General features: G+C 29.3%; 3 protein-coding genes across 4 annotated transcripts; 2 read left to right on the forward strand and 1 right to left on the reverse strand.

Moving 5' to 3' along the window:
- The first annotated feature begins 10,331 nt into the window (after positions 1–10,331).
- On the forward strand, positions 10,332–12,487 carry LOC133831732 (nudix hydrolase 18, mitochondrial-like). The gene is made up of 5 exons (XM_062262128.1): positions 10,332–10,722; positions 11,002–11,110; positions 11,231–11,314; positions 11,428–11,562; positions 11,676–12,487. Exons 1-5 carry the CDS (start codon positions 10,580–10,582, stop codon positions 11,769–11,771), a joined length of 567 nt encoding a protein of 188 aa, XP_062118112.1. The 5' UTR covers positions 10,332–10,579; the 3' UTR covers positions 11,772–12,487.
- A 433-nt stretch (positions 12,488–12,920) lies between these two features.
- On the reverse strand, positions 12,921–14,802 carry LOC133831730 (pentatricopeptide repeat-containing protein At1g09220, mitochondrial). The gene has a single exon (XM_062262125.1). The coding sequence runs from the start codon at positions 14,745–14,747 to the stop codon at positions 13,269–13,271; it is 1,479 nt and encodes a 492-aa protein (XP_062118109.1). The 5' UTR covers positions 14,748–14,802; the 3' UTR covers positions 12,921–13,268.
- Positions 14,803–17,470: 2,668 nt separating this feature from the next.
- On the forward strand, positions 17,471–20,739 carry LOC133831731 (uncharacterized). Of its 2 annotated transcripts, none has more exons than XM_062262127.1 (8): positions 17,471–17,635; positions 17,723–17,918; positions 18,240–18,432; positions 19,374–19,444; positions 19,541–19,618; positions 19,709–19,796; positions 19,917–19,972; positions 20,438–20,739. In XM_062262127.1, the coding sequence occupies exons 1-8, from the start codon at positions 17,570–17,572 to the stop codon at positions 20,521–20,523; spliced, it is 834 nt and encodes a 277-aa protein (XP_062118111.1). In that variant the 5' UTR covers positions 17,471–17,569; the 3' UTR covers positions 20,524–20,739. The 2 variants fall into 2 exon arrangements, with proteins under 2 accessions (XP_062118111.1, XP_062118110.1); XM_062262126.1 differs by having other exon boundaries at positions 17,473–17,635; positions 17,723–17,945.
- The last annotated feature ends 271 nt before the right edge of the window (positions 20,740–21,010 follow it).

Consider the following 21,010-nt stretch of genomic DNA (forward strand, 5'->3'; position numbering starts at 1 on the left):
ATATAAAAAGTGGGTAGATAACGAAATTTTTTAATTATTTATTTTGTTAATTTTAACGGAATATTATAAATATTTAATTAAATATACTTTTAAAACTAACTAAAAATAAATATTTATTAATTACATTAATATAAATTCAAATATTATCAAATAACATTATTATAATAATATTAAATATAAGACTACATATATCATAATTATATTAATATAAATTTAAATTCAAATTCAAATGTTATAGAATATCATTATTATAATAATATATAATACAATAATAAATATTTAATAAGTATATTAATATAAATTAAAATATTATAAAATATTATTATGATAATATTATATAATCATAATAATTTACTAATTATATTAATATAATATTTAATATAAAACTAGATATTTAATACTTATCTAACATTGTCCATTTGTTATTATAGAGAAGTGTGAGAAAAGAAAATATAAGAAAGAAAAGTAGAGAAAATATTAAAATGAGTGTTTTGGTAGGAGAGAAACATTGTTGGAAAAAAAAAAGTAAAGAGAACAAATTATAGTGGTGGAACCTACCAAAATCTATCTTTCTAAAAGTAGAGAGAAAATAGAAGAAAAAAAATATCTTACAAAATTACCAAATTATCTTTACTAATAATTATCAAAATTAAACTTGTATAAATAAAATAGTATTTTTATATAACAAAATTTATTTTCCTTCTTGTTTACCAAACAATATAAAAGAAAAACATTTTATTTTCTTTCCTTTGATTATTTTTTTTTCCCCATATTTTTTCATCTCTTTCATAGTGTAAAATGAAATCTAGATTTTATTATGTAATTATCTCTTTACAAAAAGAAAAACTAGAAGGGAAAGGAAGGGGACAATGGCAATGGCCCACTATTACTTTAGTGTTATTTTTCTTCTATTTTGGTTAAAATGTTTCATGTTTTTTTGGTTTATTTATTTTTTTCTTATGAAAATTATGTTTTCTAAATAATATCTTTATTGATATTTTTATTTTGAATCAACTAATTTCTTTTTTTTCTTCAATTGTGTTCTCCTTGCAAAAATATGTGTGAAGTGGGAGCTATAATTTCTTTGAGAGTTATTACGGCCACATATTTATATACATCATTATATATAATATATTTGAACCATAGTTTGATTCGAAAACAATCAAACAAAACAAAAGGCGGGGACTTTAGAAAGGGTCCACATTTTACACACACTAGGCTTTTCAAGTCTTTTTTTTAATTTATTATTTGTCTTATAAAGTTTTTGAATTTTTCTTAAAGATAATTCTTGCAATTTGTACTACCTATACTATAGCCGTAAATATAGGCCGACCTTTTTAGCACAGCACAAAACTGGGACGAGCATGATACGACATGAAAAATATAGATTTGGGCTAGGCACAGCACGAATTGCAAATTGACACGACACAACACAGGCATGAGCACGACAAGTCCGAAAGCACGATTAGACTAGTCCGAAAGCACAATACAATAAAAAATCCAATATTTTGATATTAATAATGATAATAAAATTTTATTTATCAACTATATATAAATTAAAATGAATATAAAAGTCTATTATTTTTCAATGTTTATAATTTTTGTTGACAAAAAATTTGGTCAACGACACTGAGTCAAGATTACGATAAAAATTATGAGAACTGAATTAAAGCAATATACAACACTAAAAAATTTATAGTGGTTCGTCTCCAAATTGGTAATGACTTACGTCCACTTAGATACTCTTATTATTGTAGAAAATCTCAAACCCACGATCAGATAAACCAAAGTCAACTGAGTTTCGTAAGCTTGAGAGGATACAATGTTCTATGTATTAAAGTATGCAAATGACAGCTTCTAGCTTTTTGTCTAGAGCTTAGAGAATTACAGCTTATATCATAATGATTCGCTAAACCCTCTATTTATAGATTTAGGAATTTACATAATTGAGTCGTGGGCCTTACATGATTTGCGCAACAAGCTATAATAAAATCATACGTAAGTAATACATTTTACATTTGAAATTAGAAATATATAATAAATATCTCTCCATTAACTATCTTTGAGCATTCTTTTCGCACCATCCGACCAGCCTTGGTCGAGTATACATCAACCAGCATGGTAGCATTTTTCCCGTGGCATTAGACTAGCCTTGGTCGAGTAAAAGATCGACCAGCCTGGTCAACAGTGTATAGTAGACTATTGAGTGGAGCTTTGACTAAGTCTTGACCAGTTGTATAATGAATCTTTTTGCGATTTTCAACTGCCACGTGTACAAAATTCATGCCACGTTATCACGCCAGTTTTTAGGTAAAACAATTCTATAATTAAAATAATTATAAAATATAATATTAGAACTATATTAGTTTGTTTTAAGATTTGTGAGTTAAAAATTTGAGTATTTATTAGTAAGTATTCAAATTCTTATAATTATCTTTAATATAAATTTGTGTAAAGTATTGTTGAAAAATATATAAAAATGCCTCAAATTATAATTTAAACAAAGAAATGTATTTAGATTGACGGTTAGTCAATTGATCATCCTCACAATTTTTAGCAATAATAAAATAAGCCTAAAAGTAGGCCTAAATTTGGGCCTGATATAGGTCGTGCTTATGGGTTGTGCTGGGGTTGCTCCTTTAAATATGGGCTGGTCCGGTACGTTGCAAATTTGTATACGGGCTTGGTCCTAATTTTTCGGAGGCATGAAAATTATGGACCGTATCAGACCTGCTCGACCCATATTTACAGCTCTAATTATACTACTTAAAGATAAAAAAAAAAACTACATAAACTACTTGACAAAAAAGAACTTTCTAGTATTACTTCTCTTTATAATTTCTTTTTCTCTCAAAAAATATATAATTTAAAAAAAAAAAGAATATCATGAAAAAAAAGTAGAGCACTTCTAACTCGATAAAGTAAAATATAAAACTTTCTAAATTTTAAATAATTAGTCTATAAATTCTAGATTTTACTTTAGCTATAGTGCTAGTTACACTTATAAAACATTATCTTTGTTTCAAAATATTTTTTGAAAAAACTTTTCCGTTAAAAATATATAATATTTATTTGAAGTAAAGAAAAAATTAAAATGGAAGATTTTAACAACATATTTTAAAAGATAATGCAAAGAAATTCTTGAAAGTGCTTAAACTTTCTTTGTATTTTTTTCCTTTTAAAAAAAAGAATATGATGAAAAAGAAAAAGTGCTACGTATTATCTATTCTTGCTAACAATATGAGCATAATAAATAATATAATAATATGTATAATAAAATTATGTACTAAAATATTACATTAATTATCATTATACTATTTTTTAAAATAATAAGTTTATGAAACTGACACGTTGATCGGTGTAATATTTTAAATAATTAACTGAAGGAGAATTTTGAGGCATAGTCATGACCTAGTCAGCTAATAAATATAAATGCATATAATTTTGTGAGATCAAGTTGATTGAGTATATCCATGCATTGTCATTGTCTTGTATATATTTATATATATATATATATATATTATATATAAGATAATAAAGATAGACGGATATGTTTTTAGTATGATTTTGCTGACTTGGTAAAAACAAAGCCACGTGTTTCACTTACTATTACACGTCACTCTCTTTTGTCTATTCTCTTCTCTACCATTCATGCAAGCCTCACTATTCCACATATGAATAGTACTGTCACTTTCACCGGCCTATGCACATATATATATATATTAGTTAGTAAATTGTGGCTAAAATAGTCAATATTTTTATATTTATATTTTGTTTAACGGTGAATATATTAGTTGGTAAATTGCGGCTAAAATAGTCAATATTTTTAAAATATTATATTTTTTTAACGGTGAATATATTAGTTAGTAAATTGCGGTTAAAATAGTTAATATTTTTAAAATATTATATTTTTATATTTATATATTTTTTGACGGTGAATATATTAGTTAGTAAATTGCGGCTAAAATAGTTAATATTTTTATATTTATATTTTTTTTGACGATGAATATATTAAATATTTTTGAAATGTTATATTTTTAAACTTAATTTTTTTTGACAGTAAATATAGTCAATATTTTTTAAAATGTCATTTTTTTATTATTATTTTGATGAATAATAAGAAAGTAAAAGAAAAAAATAGGGTTTTAATTATATTTTAAATTTTAAATTATTTTTACTTTCTTATCATTTCTCAAAATGATAAAAGTAATTATATAAGTTTATAAAATTAATCAAAATAATTAAAACGTATAATTTTCCTTCAATTGTTTTTGAAAAATTTATATTTTAAATTGATGGAAAAATATTTTTTAATTGTTTTAAATTATTTTTAATTAATTTTAATGAAATATTTATTAATTTTTAATTTAAAATAGTTATTTTGAGGAATAATAAGAAAGATAAAATAATTTAAAATTTTAAAAATAATTAAAAACCTATGTCATTAACTTTCTTTTTTTCTCAAAATAATGATAAAAAATAAGTATAAAAGTGCAACATTTAAAAATATTGATTATATTCACCGTAAAAAAAAATTGGGTATAAAAGTGTAACATTTTGAAGACATTGAACATATTTACTGCTGAAGAAAAAGATTGGGTATAAAAGTGCAACATTTTGAAAATATTAAGTATTTTTAGCTGCAATTTACTCTATATTATATTATAATTTTTTTTTTGAACCCTCTGTTTTATTTTATTATTTGTTCGGGTGTATTTCGTGTTTTGATAAATTAATTTTTAGAATCTAATTTTTGTGAAATAGTTCAAACAGTCTGCTAAATACGATTTTGGTTAAAGTCTTTTAAACTAAAATCATAAAAAAATTTATCCAAACTAACAACTCAGAACAAAAGTACAACTATTCCGCCTGATAATTATGTTGTTATTTTCAATTTTTTTCATCAAAATCGAGTTTATGAGTATATTTAAATTATTTTATAAAATATAAAATCCAAAAAATAATTTATCGATAGACGGAATCTAAACACAGATGAGACAACATATAGTGTCAAAAAAAGAAGTTAAACCTTATATTATATTATATTGATTTATGGTATGGTAAATTCTAGAAGTTTTATCACTTTGGCAAAATTGGAGTTGGTGTTGTTTTTTTAACTTTATCAAAATTGCCAAATCTAAAAAATAACCAACCACAAGAATCAAGGCAGCTAAAAGTCACCGGCCTTGTAAATATTTTATTTGTATGGTGCTTGCTTTTGTCATTATTGGTAGGATTGTATTGGTTTTTATGGTTTTCTTTATCTAATATTTTCTTTTTTTTTAGTGTTATCCAATCAAAGATTGATTAGCAGGGTTTTCTGATATCAATAAAGTATCTTATTTAATAAAGGTGAACTAATCAATCTTGATTTGTATGTTGGGATTCTAATAATTTAGCTTTTAAATTGGGTAATGGATTAGTTACACTAGTCATTGCTTGTAGAGATTTGTACTAGCTTGATCTATGAGCTTTTTAAGTATAATTAAGGGGATTTACTTATTTGGTACTCTATGTTTTTGCAAAGTATCATTTTGGTACTTTCTATTTTCAATAATGCTTATATGATATTCTGTATTTTAAAATTATACATATTTGATACCCTAAACTCAGATTTGATAGAGATAAAATTATGTCAATATGATCAAACTGTCATCAGTTATATGTAATTAAGTAATTAAAATTAAATTTGGAACTTACATAATTAACAGCAGTTTGATTAAATTGGTAAAATTTATTAATTAAATTTGAGTTTAGGGTACCAAATATGTACGATTTTAAAATACATAGTACCATATGAGCATTATTGAAAACAAAGGGTACCAAAATGATACTTTGCAAAAACACTGAATACCAAATAGTTACCTACCCTATAATTAAAGTATTATTATGATGCCACATAGCATTTATAATTAGTTCAATTTAATTACATTTGAAATTATATTATTAAATTTAACTAATTATACATATCGGAATAAGTAATGTTTAACACTCAATAATCACTATTATAAATATAGATTTTTTCTGTGTTTTTTTTTTCAATCTTAAATAAAATACGTAAAAAAAATGTTTGAATGACTCTCAAATATCATATTTAATACCCGCCTAAAAAAGAAACATGGAGAATTCAACCATTTTTTTAGTGGTTTTAGAAAAGTTGCATTACTTTTCCTAACAACTTATTTGAAAAAGCCTGAGATAATAGTAGAATTTTCTCTGTGGTTTTTTCGTGAATTTTTCTCGACGGTCAATTGTTCTGATTACTTTATATTAAGAAGAAAAAAAACGCAGAGAAATCCCAATTTTATAGTAGTGAATGATTTATAATTATATTATAATTATTAATCAAGACAAATACAACCATGCATATAAAATGTATATATACACAAAAAGTCTTTCAAAACAAAATGAAAATCGATTATAATCGTTTATTTTACATAATCCATCGTGCGAGTTCATCTATAGTAATCAATATCAAGTGCATATCTCATACATTTTTGCAAAATATAATTGTTACAATATTTGTCAAACTTATATTAATTGAAAAGTATGATTTTGCAAATTTGTTAATTTTTTTAAAGTTTGTTTAATCACTAATTATTATGATTAGAGGAAGTAATCTGCTTTACATAAACACTTATAATCAAAATATTGGATTTTTGATTTGTCATGTGAGAGTAGGTATACAAAACAACAACCAATGAAAATGGACATATATATTAAAAAATTAATTTGGATGGATAATATATAATACATATAAATAACTCAAAAGTTTCTTCTTCTTCTAATATATATATATATATATATATATTTATTTATAGCTTAATTAGTCTTGCTTAATAATGCACCAATTGTAGTAAGAGGTAGTGTTATCTTAAATGCCTAGTAAAGAGTGTGTTATGTGTGTGTGTATAGATTTGATCATTTGACTTGTGAGTGCTAGCTTTACACTTGTAAGCATATTTATATATATATCCATGTCTAAATATACATTTATTACCGCAAATTTGATCTGTAAGGGTAATTGTTTGCTAAGAGTGAATAAATTTTTTTTTCTTTTTTTAGGGAGAAATGTGTGTGATAATTTTTTGCACAAAACAATCAAGACAATATAGCTCGAAGATTCTTAAGGGTTAAAAGTCCTCGTTACAAAAAATATGAGCAGGGACTCGAGGGTAAATGTTGTACATTGTAATTAAGTACATTGAAAATGAAATGTAGCACAACCCTAAATCTTGAGCACAAGAAGGACGAGCAAGGCTCGACCGGAAAATAGGTATCCACATGTTCGAGTAATAAAATTCAGGATTAAGGAAAAGTGGTACAAAAAATGAGCAATTTGAATTAATTATGATTGTAACAAATAGATACCACTCGAAATTAGAGAAATTAATTGTAATTATAAATTATTTATGTTTTAGTCCTTTTTTGTGTAAACTTTTACATTTATGCTTATTTCTTTTCCACTCCTAATTCATATTCATGTGGGGTTTTGTTTGAATCCTCAACAAATAGGCTTTTAGTTAGTTTGATGGACCACATGAAAGAGTCTTTATTTATTTTATCTCTATATAAAGTTCTGTTTCAATCATTTTTTAACTGAATCTCATAGACTTTTCTTTTCCAATTACTCGGATATTTTTCTATTTATTTTTCTCTATTTTCCACTCATTGATTTTTCAAGTGTGAATTAATGCTGAGAGCAAAATGCATAAAGATATAAACACGTTGTAGATTGATTTGAATATTTTTCTTTACATTGTTGAATTTACATTTTTCAACGTTCTATAACTTGTAATTGCATTCTTCTAAAAGTCTCGATTTATTGTACTCTTAGTGTTTGTGTGTACTACATCTGGAGAGCTAGAAACTCAGCTTATTGGAAGCTTCAGGCGCCTTTAGTGGGTTATGTAACTCAGAGTATTAAAACTGAAGTTTGTAATAGATTTTGTTTGTTGTTTGAAAGGAAGCTAGGACAAGAGGGCTTAGCTTGGGTAAGGAAGTTACAATGTAATTAATAGTTTGGTGTTTGTTTTTGTTTAAGTGGTTAGTGTTTGTATTTGATTGCTGATTTACCCAAAAAAAAAAATCCCGATCGATCTCAGTAGATATTTCTCACAACCGAAACAGGTCAACCGAACCATATAAAAATCGTTGTGTGATTTTTATTTCGGAAATAGGTGGCTAATCTTAATGAAAACCCTAGTTTCTTAAAATTAAAAACAAAAAGTTGGCACGTGCCAAACTATTACAATTGAAAGTAACAAGTCAATATATAAGTTTCATGACAATAAAAGGGTCATACTAAACCCTAAGTAGTTAGAAATGAATCTATTGTTGGATTGGGAATTTTATAGCATTTGCACCAAGTTTTGAAGGAGCCAAGAAGGTGCAGCCACTTAGTAGATGAGCGCAGTTTTTATGGATCATTAGCCTAAAAAGCGTGTGGGCTAGGACTAAGAGAGGAGACTAAGTTCATTCTTATTGGCACATTTTTTTGTTATTTTTTTATTTAATTTAATTTGTATAGAAGAATACAAGCTATTATGTCTGAGTCAACTCGGTTTTTTGGGTAGACATATGATTCAAATTGACAACTTATCAATTTTGAGCACAAAAAGTAGATAGAGACATCCACCTTTTGGCTACTAATAGTTACTTAGATGTGATTAACAAGGTGAAAAATGTAAAAAATGCCTAGATGCTTTTCTTCCTTTGGTGTACTTATCATAATTAATATAAGAAGAAAAAGCTTACCAAGATTTATATCTATATTTTGAAATTAAGCTTACAAATATTGTTATGGTTATAATTGTAGGCTATTTGATTGGTACAAGTAAAATAATTGACTTAGAAGATTAAAAAAAACCCAAGAGATTTTCTTTTAGTTGTCAACTATTTTTAAAATAAATAACAATCAGAAAAAAAAATATGCAATAAGGTATTTCTACCGATAGGTTACCGCTACCGACCATTCATCAAATTAAATGGCACAACTCTAATCTTTGATGAATGGTCAGTATCTATATCTTACATAATTAGAATACACACATTATATTTTGTGAATGTAATATATTTTTTGATCAATTACATCTCTTAAAATAAAATCGTATTTGCTTATTCTGAGAAAAAATATTTCAAAATATATATTAATAATTTAATTTTATATATATCTCCCACCTCATATATTTTCTTTTTTATTTGCATTCCACGAGTGATTGAGAATTATGAAAGGAATGGAAAAGAATCAATTTTTATTTTGTTTTCTTTATTCGGATAAAAACTAAAGCGACAGAATATCATTACAATAGATCAACATTTTTACGATTTTAGTGAAATAACTATTTCTATAAAAAAATAAAATAAATAATCATTTCAATACATGATAAAAAAAAGAACTAATAAATCTTTTATCAATTATTTTTACCCATTTTAAATCTAAATCCATTACCATTTCATTCCTCTTTTCTCACTACTCTCAACCAAACACACCATATGAGCATACTTATTTGTAGGTTCGTCGGGGGTTCGAATCCCTCCTCGCCCACAACTGGCCAAAAAGGGAAGGACCTTTCCCTTTGGGGGTAGGAAAATCATGATCGGAATTGCAGACCCAAAGACATAGAATTTGGGCGTGGGTCTTTTGTCGAAATGGAATGGCCTTACTCTTTCTTTAATCTTTAAAGGTTGAAAATGAAAATATTTAATTAAGTTTACTTAAGTTAAGGAGGGGAATTCATCATTCGAAGGGAAGTAGACTACTCAAGAACTTCACATTTCATCTGAGTAGTAGGAGACCCTATATAAAATTTGTTATTTCAAAATAAAAATTATATACAAAATAATATAAAAAAAAATAGTATTTTAAAAAAAATTGGATCTCAATATGTGGATTCCCTAGACACAATCATACTTATTTGTGAAAGAATAATTACTCATACTCATCCCAAAACACACTAATTATTCTATCAAAAATGAATTGTCTTTTGTGTAAGGTCAATACAATGTATTTTACCAAATTTTATTCCAAGGTTAAGATAGAAAGGGTTGTGTATACTAATTCTAATAAAGCATGCTGATACTCGTAGTTGCATGATAATAATAAATCACAATTAATTAATATATTTATTTTCCTACATAATAATAAATATAATAATAATAAAAATAAAGTCATTGTCAAAGGCAAAAATAATATGCCGCGTTAGGTTGTCAAGTAGTGTAATGAATAGAACCAAAAACACGGGGACACCCACCACCACACCCCAACACACGGTCACCCTCTTCGCTTCGATTATTATTATTATTTGTGTTATATATAACAACTCAATCCAAGTTAGTTTCTTATCCCATTTTCCATTTCATCACAACTTCTTCTTCTTCTTCTTCTTCTTTCTCTATTTTCCAACACCTCAAATCTCTCACTGCCCATTTTTAGATTTTCTGTTTTGAGCAAAACCCATCTAAGATTGCGTTCTCTTCTTCTGTTTTTCTTATTGTGTTATCTTTTCTCTTCTTCTGTTTTTGTTATTGTGTTATCTTTTCTTTTCTTTGCGTTTGGGAAGAAGGAAAAGAAAGAGTTATGGGTCTCATTATGTCTAAGGACATTGCCAACTTCATTGTTTCCACTCTTTTCCATGAAAAGGAGTGTGGCAAACTCCTGGTCTCTCGCTCCGGGAGACTCTTGCAGCGCTACGACGAGCAGGGTTTGCGCCAAGTTGTAGGGTAGGTTTCTCTGCTGAGATTTTTGTTTAAAAAAAAGTTTGGATTTTTATCATAAAAATTTCCATGCTTTCTGTTGTGTTGACTTTTGTTTGTGTGATACCCTTTTGGATCAGTGTCCTTCCTAACCTAACCAACTTGTGCAATTTGCATATTAAAAAAAGAAAAAAAAAAAAAAAAGGAAAATCAAATTTTGATGGACTTTCTTCTCTGTTGGGTCTTGACACATTCTTGAATCTGAGTTCTTATTGTTCTTGTTTTTTTGAATTTTTTTTTTTGCAGATGCATACCGTACAGATACACCAAAACTGATCAATTTTCTTCTGTTGAGGAGGATTTAGAAGTGCTTTTGATTAGTTCTCAAAAGAGTCAAAGAATGATGTTCCCAAAGGTACTTCCAAAACCCTCTTCTAATGATTCAAAAATGGTTTCATTCTCATCATCATCATAACTTTCAAATGAAATCATTTCAATCAAATAACATTGTGTATGTTGGTATTAAAATTTTCAGGGAGGTTGGGAACGTGATGAGTCTATGGAAGAAGCAGCTTTAAGAGAGACTCTAGAGGAAGCTGGTGTAGGAGGAGAAGTTGAGGTTAGTAATAATCATCTCTTTCTGATGATCAAAACTCAATTTTTTTTCAAATTTTTTTGGCCTTCTTTGGTGATATTTTGGTTCTAATTATCTTTATTGCTATGTATTTTCAGAGTATGTTGGGTAAATGGCATTACTTGAGCAAAAGAGAATGCAAAAGAATAGTTCATGAGGCTTATATGTTCCCTATGCTTGTTCAAGAAGAATTAGAATTTTGGCCAGAAAAAGACCTCAGAAATCGCCAATGGGTAAGTAGAAATGAGATGATTTTTGCCAATTTCAGGCCTCAAACTCTATCTTTGTGTTGAGAAAAAGGTTGAATGTTGTATCTAAAACTTTCTTGGTTTGTTTTTGCTTTCAGATGTCTGTTGCTCAAGCTAGAGAAGCTTGTCAATCTCTGTGGATGAAGGAAGCCTTGGACAAATTAGTTGCCAGACAAATGAACCTAACAAATTAAAGAAAAGGCTGAGGCGAAATGTACATAAGAACGCGGCTGCCATCGAAATTTTTCGGTTTTACATAGCAGGGGAGCTGTGGAAATTGCCAAGAGAAATCACTCATCTTCCCACAAAACTCAAAAGTGCAAGAGAATTGAGGAAGTTGAAGAGGAGATGGAATTATGAGAAAGAAAATCAAAGGGTCTTCCCCGAAAACCTTAAGCTCGAAATCGCCACAAGTCCAAGAGATGGGATTGTGAAAGGAAAACCAAGGACTTTGTTGATGAACTCAAACTCCATGATCGAGAAAACAAGTTTGGAGATGGAATTGTGGAAAAGAAATCTGCAGTCTCTATTTTGTTCAAAGAAAATGAGTGTCTCATCACTCCGAAAACTCGAATTCAAAGTGCATGAATTGGGGAGTTGGAGAGGGCATTCTCTGGTTGCTGAGTTTCTGGTGTTTGTTAATAACGCTATGAAAAGTGGACTGTGATAACAGAACAAGCTTACCCTCCTATTAATTCATTCATTTAATTGATTAAAATTGTGAAATCTGTGATTTTTTTCCTTTGTAGTCTCACTCTGATTCTCACCCACTCTTTGCATTGAATCAAGGGAACCTTTAGGCAGTTCCAAGCCCCCTCAAGCAAAAATAAAAATAAAAAATTAATAAGAAATGCAAATTTTCCTTCATAGCATTTGCTGCAATAATACATAAGAAGAATATTTTTTTTTTCATTTATTTATTATCACTACAATTATACAGCTAAAGATTAATAATTGGTCGAATGTGACAAATTTGCCTTTATTTTTCAGATGAAATTGACAAGTAAGATACCAATTCTAGAAGCACTACTTTTGATAACACTTATCGACATTTACCAAACTATATCACCAAATACAATTGCAAAACTCAATTATTTTGTCATAGACATTATTCTCATAATTTTATGCAAAATGGCTTAAAAATTTCAACACCCTATAGAGAATTCTAGATACTATCGAATATTCTAGACAAATTGACATTGTAAATTGGTCTAATTACACTAAATATATCTATAAATGTAAAGTCGACAAAGGTTTTGGAAGTCTCATTGTGAAACCTCATCAAACTTAATGTGCATCCTTGACATTTGATAAAGGGAAATAACACTAGAGTAGTACTCTAGTTTGTAAGTAAAAATTTTTGAATTCTCCTTTAAAGAATTAGAGACATGTAAAACATGAGAAACGATTTCTTAATAGAGAAATTTGTGAAAATAACTTCTTTTTTAAAGTAAATTTGCACTTTTGCCTACTTTTGATAATATTTTGTAAAATGACCTCTGTCTAAATGCGACCAGCTGTCTAAATTTTTCGACCGGCTGTTTAAATTTTTCGACCATATGTCTAAATTATCGACTAACTGTCTAAATTATAAGATGTCATTTTGCAAATAATTATTAAAACTAAACTAGAATGCAAAACGACTTTAAAAAATAGGTCATTTTGCCGAAGGACCTTTCTTAATATGTCGGTTATACAAAACTATGGCCTGGAACTTTATAGGCTTTCCTCTCATCTAACAATCTTCTAAACTCCTCACAGTCCTTGTACCTTCCAACACTAGCAAAAATGTTAGACATAAGCACATAATCTCCTCCATACCCTCTTTCCATCTCCATTATCTTCTTTGTCACTCTTTCACCAATCTCAATATTATCATGAAAGCTACAAGCTCCCAAGAGTGTCCTCCAAATCACAACATTAGCCATCTCACTAGGAACCTCCAAAGCTATGTTTTCGGCTTCTTTTAGTCTCCCTGTTCTCCCCAGCATATCGATTATACACCCATAATGCTTGATATTTGGGGTGATTTCATACTCCATAATCATCTTCTTAAAGAACTCGAGCCCTTCCTCGACCAATCCTCCATGGCTGCAACCGTTTAAAACACTTAGAAGCGTTACTCGGTTTGGCTTAACACCAACTTCCTCCATCTTTCTAAAACTCTCAACAGCTTCTTCTCCCATCCCATGCATTGCAAACCCAGATATCATTGATGTCCATGACACCAAATTCTTTCTCCCTGATGACATCCCTTCGAAAAATCTCGATGCACTTTGTATGCAACCACATTTGGAATAGGAATCTAGAATGGAATTTGTCACCCTTATGTCGGACGCATTAAACCCTCTTTTCTCTCCATAGGCATGAATTGACTGGCAAATCTTAAGAGCCCCAAGGTTAGAAACGGCAGGGATTATTGCCAGAAGAGTTATTTCACTAGGCTGAATGTTATCGTCCGAAACCATTCTTCGAAACAGTGCCACAGCTTCGCCATGGCGATTCATTCTAGTGTAAGCATCAATAACAGCAGTCCACGAGACAACAGTTCGGCTTGGCATCCGATCAAACAGTGAGAGAGCATCTTTAAACTCACCCCATTTGGTCAAACCAGTGATCATCACATTCCACATTACAGAATTCTTCTCACGCATTTCATCAAACACGTGGTGGGCTTCATGTAAAAAGCCACAAGACACATACAGATTGACCAGAGCAGTCTGAACGTAGACATGGGACTGAAACCCCACCTTGAAAGTAAGAGCATGGAGTTGAGATCCAGTGGGAACGGAGTTCAAGTTGGAACAAGCGTGAATAAGGAAAGAGAAAGTGAAGCTGTCAAAGGAAGGAGAAGAAAAGTGAAGGAAATATTTGTAGAAAGAGAGAGCTTCGTGTGGGAAATCTCCATGGGAGTAACAGCGGAGCAAGTTGTTGAAGAGAAGAAGAAAATTGTTCTGGGCAAGTCTTGGATGAGAGGTGACAATGTGAGAGTGAACTTGTTTAGTCAAGTGGCGGTTTGATGAGTGCTTTTGCAAGAGAGTGACCAATTTCTGAGGTTGGGGATTCAGTCGTTGCAGATTGGTTGTGGTTGAAGAAGAAGAAGAAGAAGAAAGAGCTTTAATGGAGAACAACAACGGAGATATCTTTCCAAATCTCAATCCATATAACATATCTCATAGCTTTTGCAAAGGTATAATTGGTGTGAATGTGATGGAAAATGAGGGAGACAAAGGAGAATACAAAGAGTTAGAGTTAGAGCTACAAAAATTACATGATGATTTGTAGGGTTGATTATTAGGCGGGCGGGATGGTCGAGTTACACGATATTTTTACCCGTTCAATGTTATAATCGAATTAGAAAAAGTGAACTCGTAACTTATCAAAGTAAGAAAAAAATTATTTTAACCCGTTTAATAGTTTGGGCAGGTTGGTCGGGTGAACCCGCCGGGAGAAGATTTTTTTTTTTTTTTCCAAATTACATTTTTGTTTTTTTTCTTCTTTAAATACTAGTACTAATAGTGTGAAATTTATATTTTTAAGCTTAAAACAATATTTTGAATTTATAGTAAAAAAAATAAAACAAAACTTAATTAATTTAATTATGTATATAATATATTGATATATTTAAATGTATTAAAAAAAAATAGTGAACTCTTAATTGGACGGGTTGGGTTATGTTGGGCTATCAACCCGCCCAATGTAACAATTGGACAATTTAAATTTTTGTCGGTTTGGGCGGATTATTCAGGTTGGGCAGGTTGTAAAATTTTTTGCACAAGCCTAATGATTTGTATACAACCAATTGGACAAACATATATTTTAATTTAAGAGAAATGAGTGAAAATAAACAATTTCGAAATTTTACTATAAAAAAACAACTATTTGTAAAGAAAAATAAAAAAAAGTGAGCAATTATATGGAGTGACGTGAAAAAAGAGGCATTTGTGGCTATTTTTGAAAATTTACCATTTTATTTTTCAACTGGGTTTATGTTTGATAAGAAGGATAGGAAAAATGATTGATCATCATTTGAGGGATAAAAAGAAGAATTTAATTTGGCTATTAACAAAGCCTACCTTCATGAGACAATTTTATTTTTGAGAAGCTTACAAGAATCACTAAATCAAAGTCTAATCAACTCTCTCAAAAAGCCTATTTTCTCTTACTTCACCAAATTATGTTGTTTTTCATAACTTGATTCCACACTTAATTATAGAGAAAAGATCACACTCAACCCTCTTATAAACATGGAATATATTCCAATTGTTACAACTTGAATTTAAATAAAGATTATAGTCTAAATTAAAATAAGATTATATGCTTATTCCATGCATATATATATACTCGAGTATATCTAGACATCACTCCTCAGAGATATACATATCACTTTTTTTTATATATATAAAACCTAAAAATTTACAATAATCCACATCTCAAAACTCAATCATGAAGTTAGAGAATTGTACATGTATCGCTTGAATAAAGTGATACAAGCGTCTATAGTCCATCTAACAAAATTACCTATGTGCCCCTAGTTCTACCACTGCCTATATTATATTTATTAACATAATAATTAATTTTAAATTATAAAATTATGTTAATAAGATAAAATTATCATTTTATAAAGTATTTTTTGAATAAGATAAAATAAGGTAGGATTTACATGTATATGAATTCAACAAATAACATCACACTATGGGCAAACAAGTTTTTTTTTTTTTATAAATTTGTTTGTGACAATTTAATTGAACATAATTATTGATATTAAAGGTAGCAATTTCATACCAATAGCAAAAATTGCAAGTAAAAAATGTTTTAAAGTTTTGTTTTTGTACACTATTGTAAAAAAATAATATTTGCGACAAAAATATTAAATTTTTAATGATAGTTGCACTTAAATACTAATATTTTTTATTATATCTTTGTTAATAGTTGTAGTTAAGTACTAATTTTAATCTAACTTGTAAAAATACTAAATTTTAGTTAATAGTTGAAGCTAAGGACCAATATTTTAAAAATAATTTTGTCATTATAAATTTAAATTGATTTTATACAATTTTAATAAAAATTAATTTAAGGAATATTTGCTGCTATAATGCTAAATATTTGGTATTATTATTGTAAAAAAACAAAAGAATTGGTACTTAACTACAACTATCAACAAAGATTTTATATTTTTTCTTGCAAATAGAAAATAATTGATACTTAAGTACAACTATCAACAAAGATTTAGTATTAGTACTATTGCCGCCAAAATAAAAGAGTTGGTATTTAAATGCAGTTATGAGCAAAAATTTGGTATTTTTGTTGCAAATATCTCTATAGAAAAAGTTTTATTTTTATTTTTTAAGCATAAAATATAAAAGGAAGAGAAAGATGGAACACCCAAATTATTATTTCATTTTTATTATATATATTTATAGTTAGGGGATTATGCTGTAAGGGCTCTTTTTTGTTCCCGACTCGTAAACAGTTTTCGGCGCGCTTTTTTTATGACTTTGTATATTGTAGTTATTTAGAGCATCATGCAAATTTTCATAAAATTTCGACTAATTTATAGTACCGAAAATTAGGTTTAAACATGTTGTTTTTCACTTGCATAAAAAAATTAGTCACGCATGAAACAACCTATTTTGAACCTAGTTTTTCACACTATAAATTATTCAGAAATTTTTGAAAATTTTCATGATGCTCTAAATAAATACAATATACACGGTCATAAAAAATTGTACCGAAAACTATTTACGAATCGGGAATACATAATAACCCGACCGGTAGGCCTCTTTTTGAAGCCCTTCTCACATATTTTCCCTATATATTTAAAAAAAAAAGTGAAGAATGCGTTTTCCACGTTATTCCAACATTACCAAACACGTCCTTAGTTTGAAGTTTTAAATCTGACGACCGTTGCCATTTGAGCGGAAAAAAAAAACTCAAGTCTCCTTTTCTCTCTCTCTAGCTCTCTCTCTCTCTCTAGATTTTTCCAGCAGCAATGGGAAGATTCAGTGCAAAGACTGACTACGAAGATCTCAGAAATGTCCGAATCTTGGAAAATAAGGTTTGTTTCTCTTCTTTAATGGCTTTTTTTTTCTATTTTTTGTCAAAACAATGAATGCTAACTTGATCTTGTTTGAGGATTTGAAAGGCTCGCTTGAAGACGTTGGGATTGCAAAAAACCATTTCGGAGCTTCGATCCATAGTTTCATCTGCAAAACCATCGAGGAAACCTTGGACCAGAAAGGTATACGACTTGTCGTCTCTGCGGCGTTCCGGCCGCTTGAAGCGAACATCCTCCGAAGTAACTCCAATACGGTTTTCTTTACGACGCTCTTCTCGGTTGGGTAGCGATTCTATCCAAACCAATTCAGGTTTCGTGTTTTTAATTTATTTTTTGTTGTGCTGTTTAGCTCAGAAATTAATGGAATTTGTCAATGAGAATTTGCATGTTTGATATTCCCAGATCTCTTTTCCTTATACTAATGAAAATAGTCCCAAAAAATAGGATGGTCACAACTCCCATTGTTATCTGGAATCTGAAGAAATTAAAATATGAAAACTAATGTGGACAACATTTCAATTTTTAATACTTTTGATCTGTTATTTAGCTAAGATAACAATGGGAATGATTATATAAAACTCACATATTGACCATTTTGTTTCAGGGGAACTGTTTGGTGATGAAAGCGAGGATGAAGAAACTGTTGGAGAAAAGAAAAGGCCTGCAAACATGCCTTGGGTGAATATAAAAGGCTCAGGGCTTCAACTTTCGCCCGAAGCTTCAGCTTTGCGATGCAGTAGCAGGGGAAGGGGTGGTGTCTACAACTCTGTCTTGGGAATTTGCTGCCATTTTTGCAGGTTTTAGTGCTTAACTTGTTGGTCTTTTCTCAATTTCTGTGCTGATGCGTTCATCTTCATTTTGCTGAGTTGACGGTTTAGACTTTAGATTTGGCTTCGATTTGCTAAGTAACTAAAGTTTTGAAAACAAATGATGCTTTTTCTTGTGTGCAAAGTTTAATTTATTCCAAAGGGGTTGTTCCTTTTCAGCTTTTTGTATCGAACTGGTGTTCTCAACTTATTTTATGCCAAAGTTTAAGTACTTACCCTTTTGGTCTCTTCCAAACTTGATGCTGATAATGATTATCTTCGTTCTGTTAAGTTCATGATTTTGACTCGGTCTCAATTTGCTGCCATTTTTGCAGGTCTTAGTGCTTAACTTTTTGGTCTTTTTTCAATTTCTGTACTGATACGATTATCTTCATTTTGCTGAGTTGATGACTTCAGATTTGTATTCGATTTGCTGAAGCGAATAAGTAACTAAAGTTTTGAAAACGAATGATGCTTTTTCTTGTGTGCAAAGTTCAATTTATTCCAAAGGGGTTGTTCCTTTTCAGCTTTTTGTATCGAACTGGTGTTCTAAACTTATTTTATGCCAAAGTTTAAGTACTTACCCTTTTGGTCTCTTCTATTTTTGATGCTGATAATGATTATCGTCGTTCTGTTAAGTTCATTTACTATGTATGCAAAATTTTATTAATTCTAGAGGAGCCTTCTCAGGTTTTTATCAAGTTTTTGTTCTGATCTTACATTGTCTTTTTATTTGTTTTTGTATTTACATAATTCTGTTTACAGTTTATGTTACCACCATGCAGAAACTTATATATAAAGCACATTGACATTGCATATATGTAACTCACTCTTTTACATACAAGTGATGCCACATTCATCATATTCAGTAGCTTATTAAATTTGTAAAACAGTGATGATATTGTTAGTCCTGATGGTATATAAACTTGCAGGCAGAAAAAATTGTGTGGTGAGGAAGATTGCAAGCGGTGTGGTAATCTTGACGTGAATGAACCGTGCATTGGTTAGTGTAGTTCTCTTCTGCAAGAGTTTCTCAAGCATAATGATCATTAACTAATAATAGGGCAATTGTGATGTTTTCTCCATTTTTCTCGAGCAGGAAAAACTGATTGTTCGGTTTGTCATTCAAGCAACGGTGTTCTCTGTCGAGCTTGTCTGAAGGTTAGGTATGGTGAAGGTGAGCCCATGATTATTTATTTCTTCTCTTTTCTTGAAACCAAGAGAACTTGATATTTTGCTTTAACGTTCTGATCATCATGCTTTATAGAAATGGAAGAGGTTAGAGAAAACAAAGAATGGATGTGCCCTCACTGCATAGAAGAAAAAGGAATAAACCAGTATTGGATATGCAACAGGTATGAGAAACAAACCCTCTTACCAGTCTTCTTCTTCTCCTTTAATTTTATTATTTAAACAATGAAAAAGAAAAAGTAGAAGTAGAGATTCTCATAGGCACCTCTTGTGATGCTTGCTAGTTCATTTTGCCTGAAGAAACGAAATATGGCTCCAACAGGGATAGCAATATACAGAGGTTTGTTACTCTCTCTCTCTCTATATATATATATAAATATTGTTTCTCCTTTTTTTTCTTTTTCAATATGGATGCATTTTTTTTTTTTTTTCAGCACCTGAATAGATATAAATTCTAATTTTTTTATATGACGGTGTACATTGTAAGTATTTAGAATATCCTACAAATTTTTAAGAAATTTTGAATAATTTACGAAGCCGAAAACAAAGTTCAAACTGTCAAATTTTACACACGCACAAAAAAAAAACCAGGCACGTGTGCAGCAGACAGTTTAGATCCTCCTTCGGTATCATAATTTATTCAGAATTTCTTGAAAATTTGTAGGATGTTCTAGATAGCTATAATGTATACCATCATATAAACAAAATTGGGATCATAAGTACCGAAATAGAAAAATGATGTACCAATATTGTATAATTATATATAAATATTGTTTCTGAATGATCCTGTTTTAATTTTCAAAAGCTAAAGAGTTGGGATACAAATCAGTGGCACATCTTGTAATGGACAAGCTTAAAGGAAAAGAAGAAGGAAGACCTGAGATTGTGTAGGGAATCAATAACATTTTTAGCACCAAAAAAAATTAAGGATTTGTATGTTAGTTAGGTTAATCTGATTTTGAAGGAAAAGTCTGCTATCTAATCTACTCGATGGGACAGTGCCTGCTCTCGCCTTGTATTTTTCTTTGATTAATTCAGAGCACACTCCTATCTCTACTTTGTGATGATCATAACAATTTTCATTCAAGAAAGAGCTTTTTTTTAGCATTCACATCTCATTTGACGCATATTATTGTATGCTTGAGTCTAAATTTATCGACATATGCAATATATAAACCTCTTTGGACTTTGCTTATGAAAAAAGTTATTAAAATAAGGGTAGATAAACATTTGGTACCCTGAGTTTTTGCAAAGTATTATTTTGATACCTGGTATCCTCTGTTTTCAATAATGTTTATATGGTACCCTATATTTTAAAATTATACATATTTGGTACCCTAGACTTAAATTTAATTAATACAATTTTACCAATTTAATC

Source organism: Humulus lupulus, chromosome 4 (assembly GCF_963169125.1).
Source record: "Humulus lupulus chromosome 4, drHumLupu1.1, whole genome shotgun sequence".
Lineage (NCBI taxonomy): Eukaryota > Viridiplantae > Streptophyta > Magnoliopsida > Rosales > Cannabaceae > Humulus > Humulus lupulus.

Bases quoted from the DNA above. Each gene is read 5' to 3' on its own strand.
- LOC133831732 (XM_062262128.1), top strand. From the start codon at position 10,580: ATGGGTCTCATTATGTCTAAGGACATTGCCAACTTCATTGTTTCCACT. The intron at 11,111-11,230 runs GTACTTCCAAAA...TAAAATTTTCAG, and splicing joins AAAGAATGATGTTCCCAAAG to GGAGGTTGGGAACGTGATGA. The intron at 11,315-11,427 runs GTTAGTAATAAT...ATGTATTTTCAG, and splicing joins GTGTAGGAGGAGAAGTTGAG to AGTATGTTGGGTAAATGGCA.
- LOC133831730 (XM_062262125.1), bottom strand. From the start codon at position 14,747: ATGTTATATGGATTGAGATTTGGAAAGATATCTCCGTTGTTGTTCTCC.
- LOC133831731 (XM_062262126.1), top strand. From the start codon at position 17,570: ATGGGAAGATTCAGTGCAAAGACTGACTACGAAGATCTCAGAAATGTC. The intron at 17,946-18,239 runs GTTTCGTGTTTT...ATTTTGTTTCAG, and splicing joins TTCTATCCAAACCAATTCAG to GGGAACTGTTTGGTGATGAA. The intron at 19,619-19,708 runs GTGAGCCCATGA...CATGCTTTATAG, and splicing joins GAAGGTTAGGTATGGTGAAG to AAATGGAAGAGGTTAGAGAA.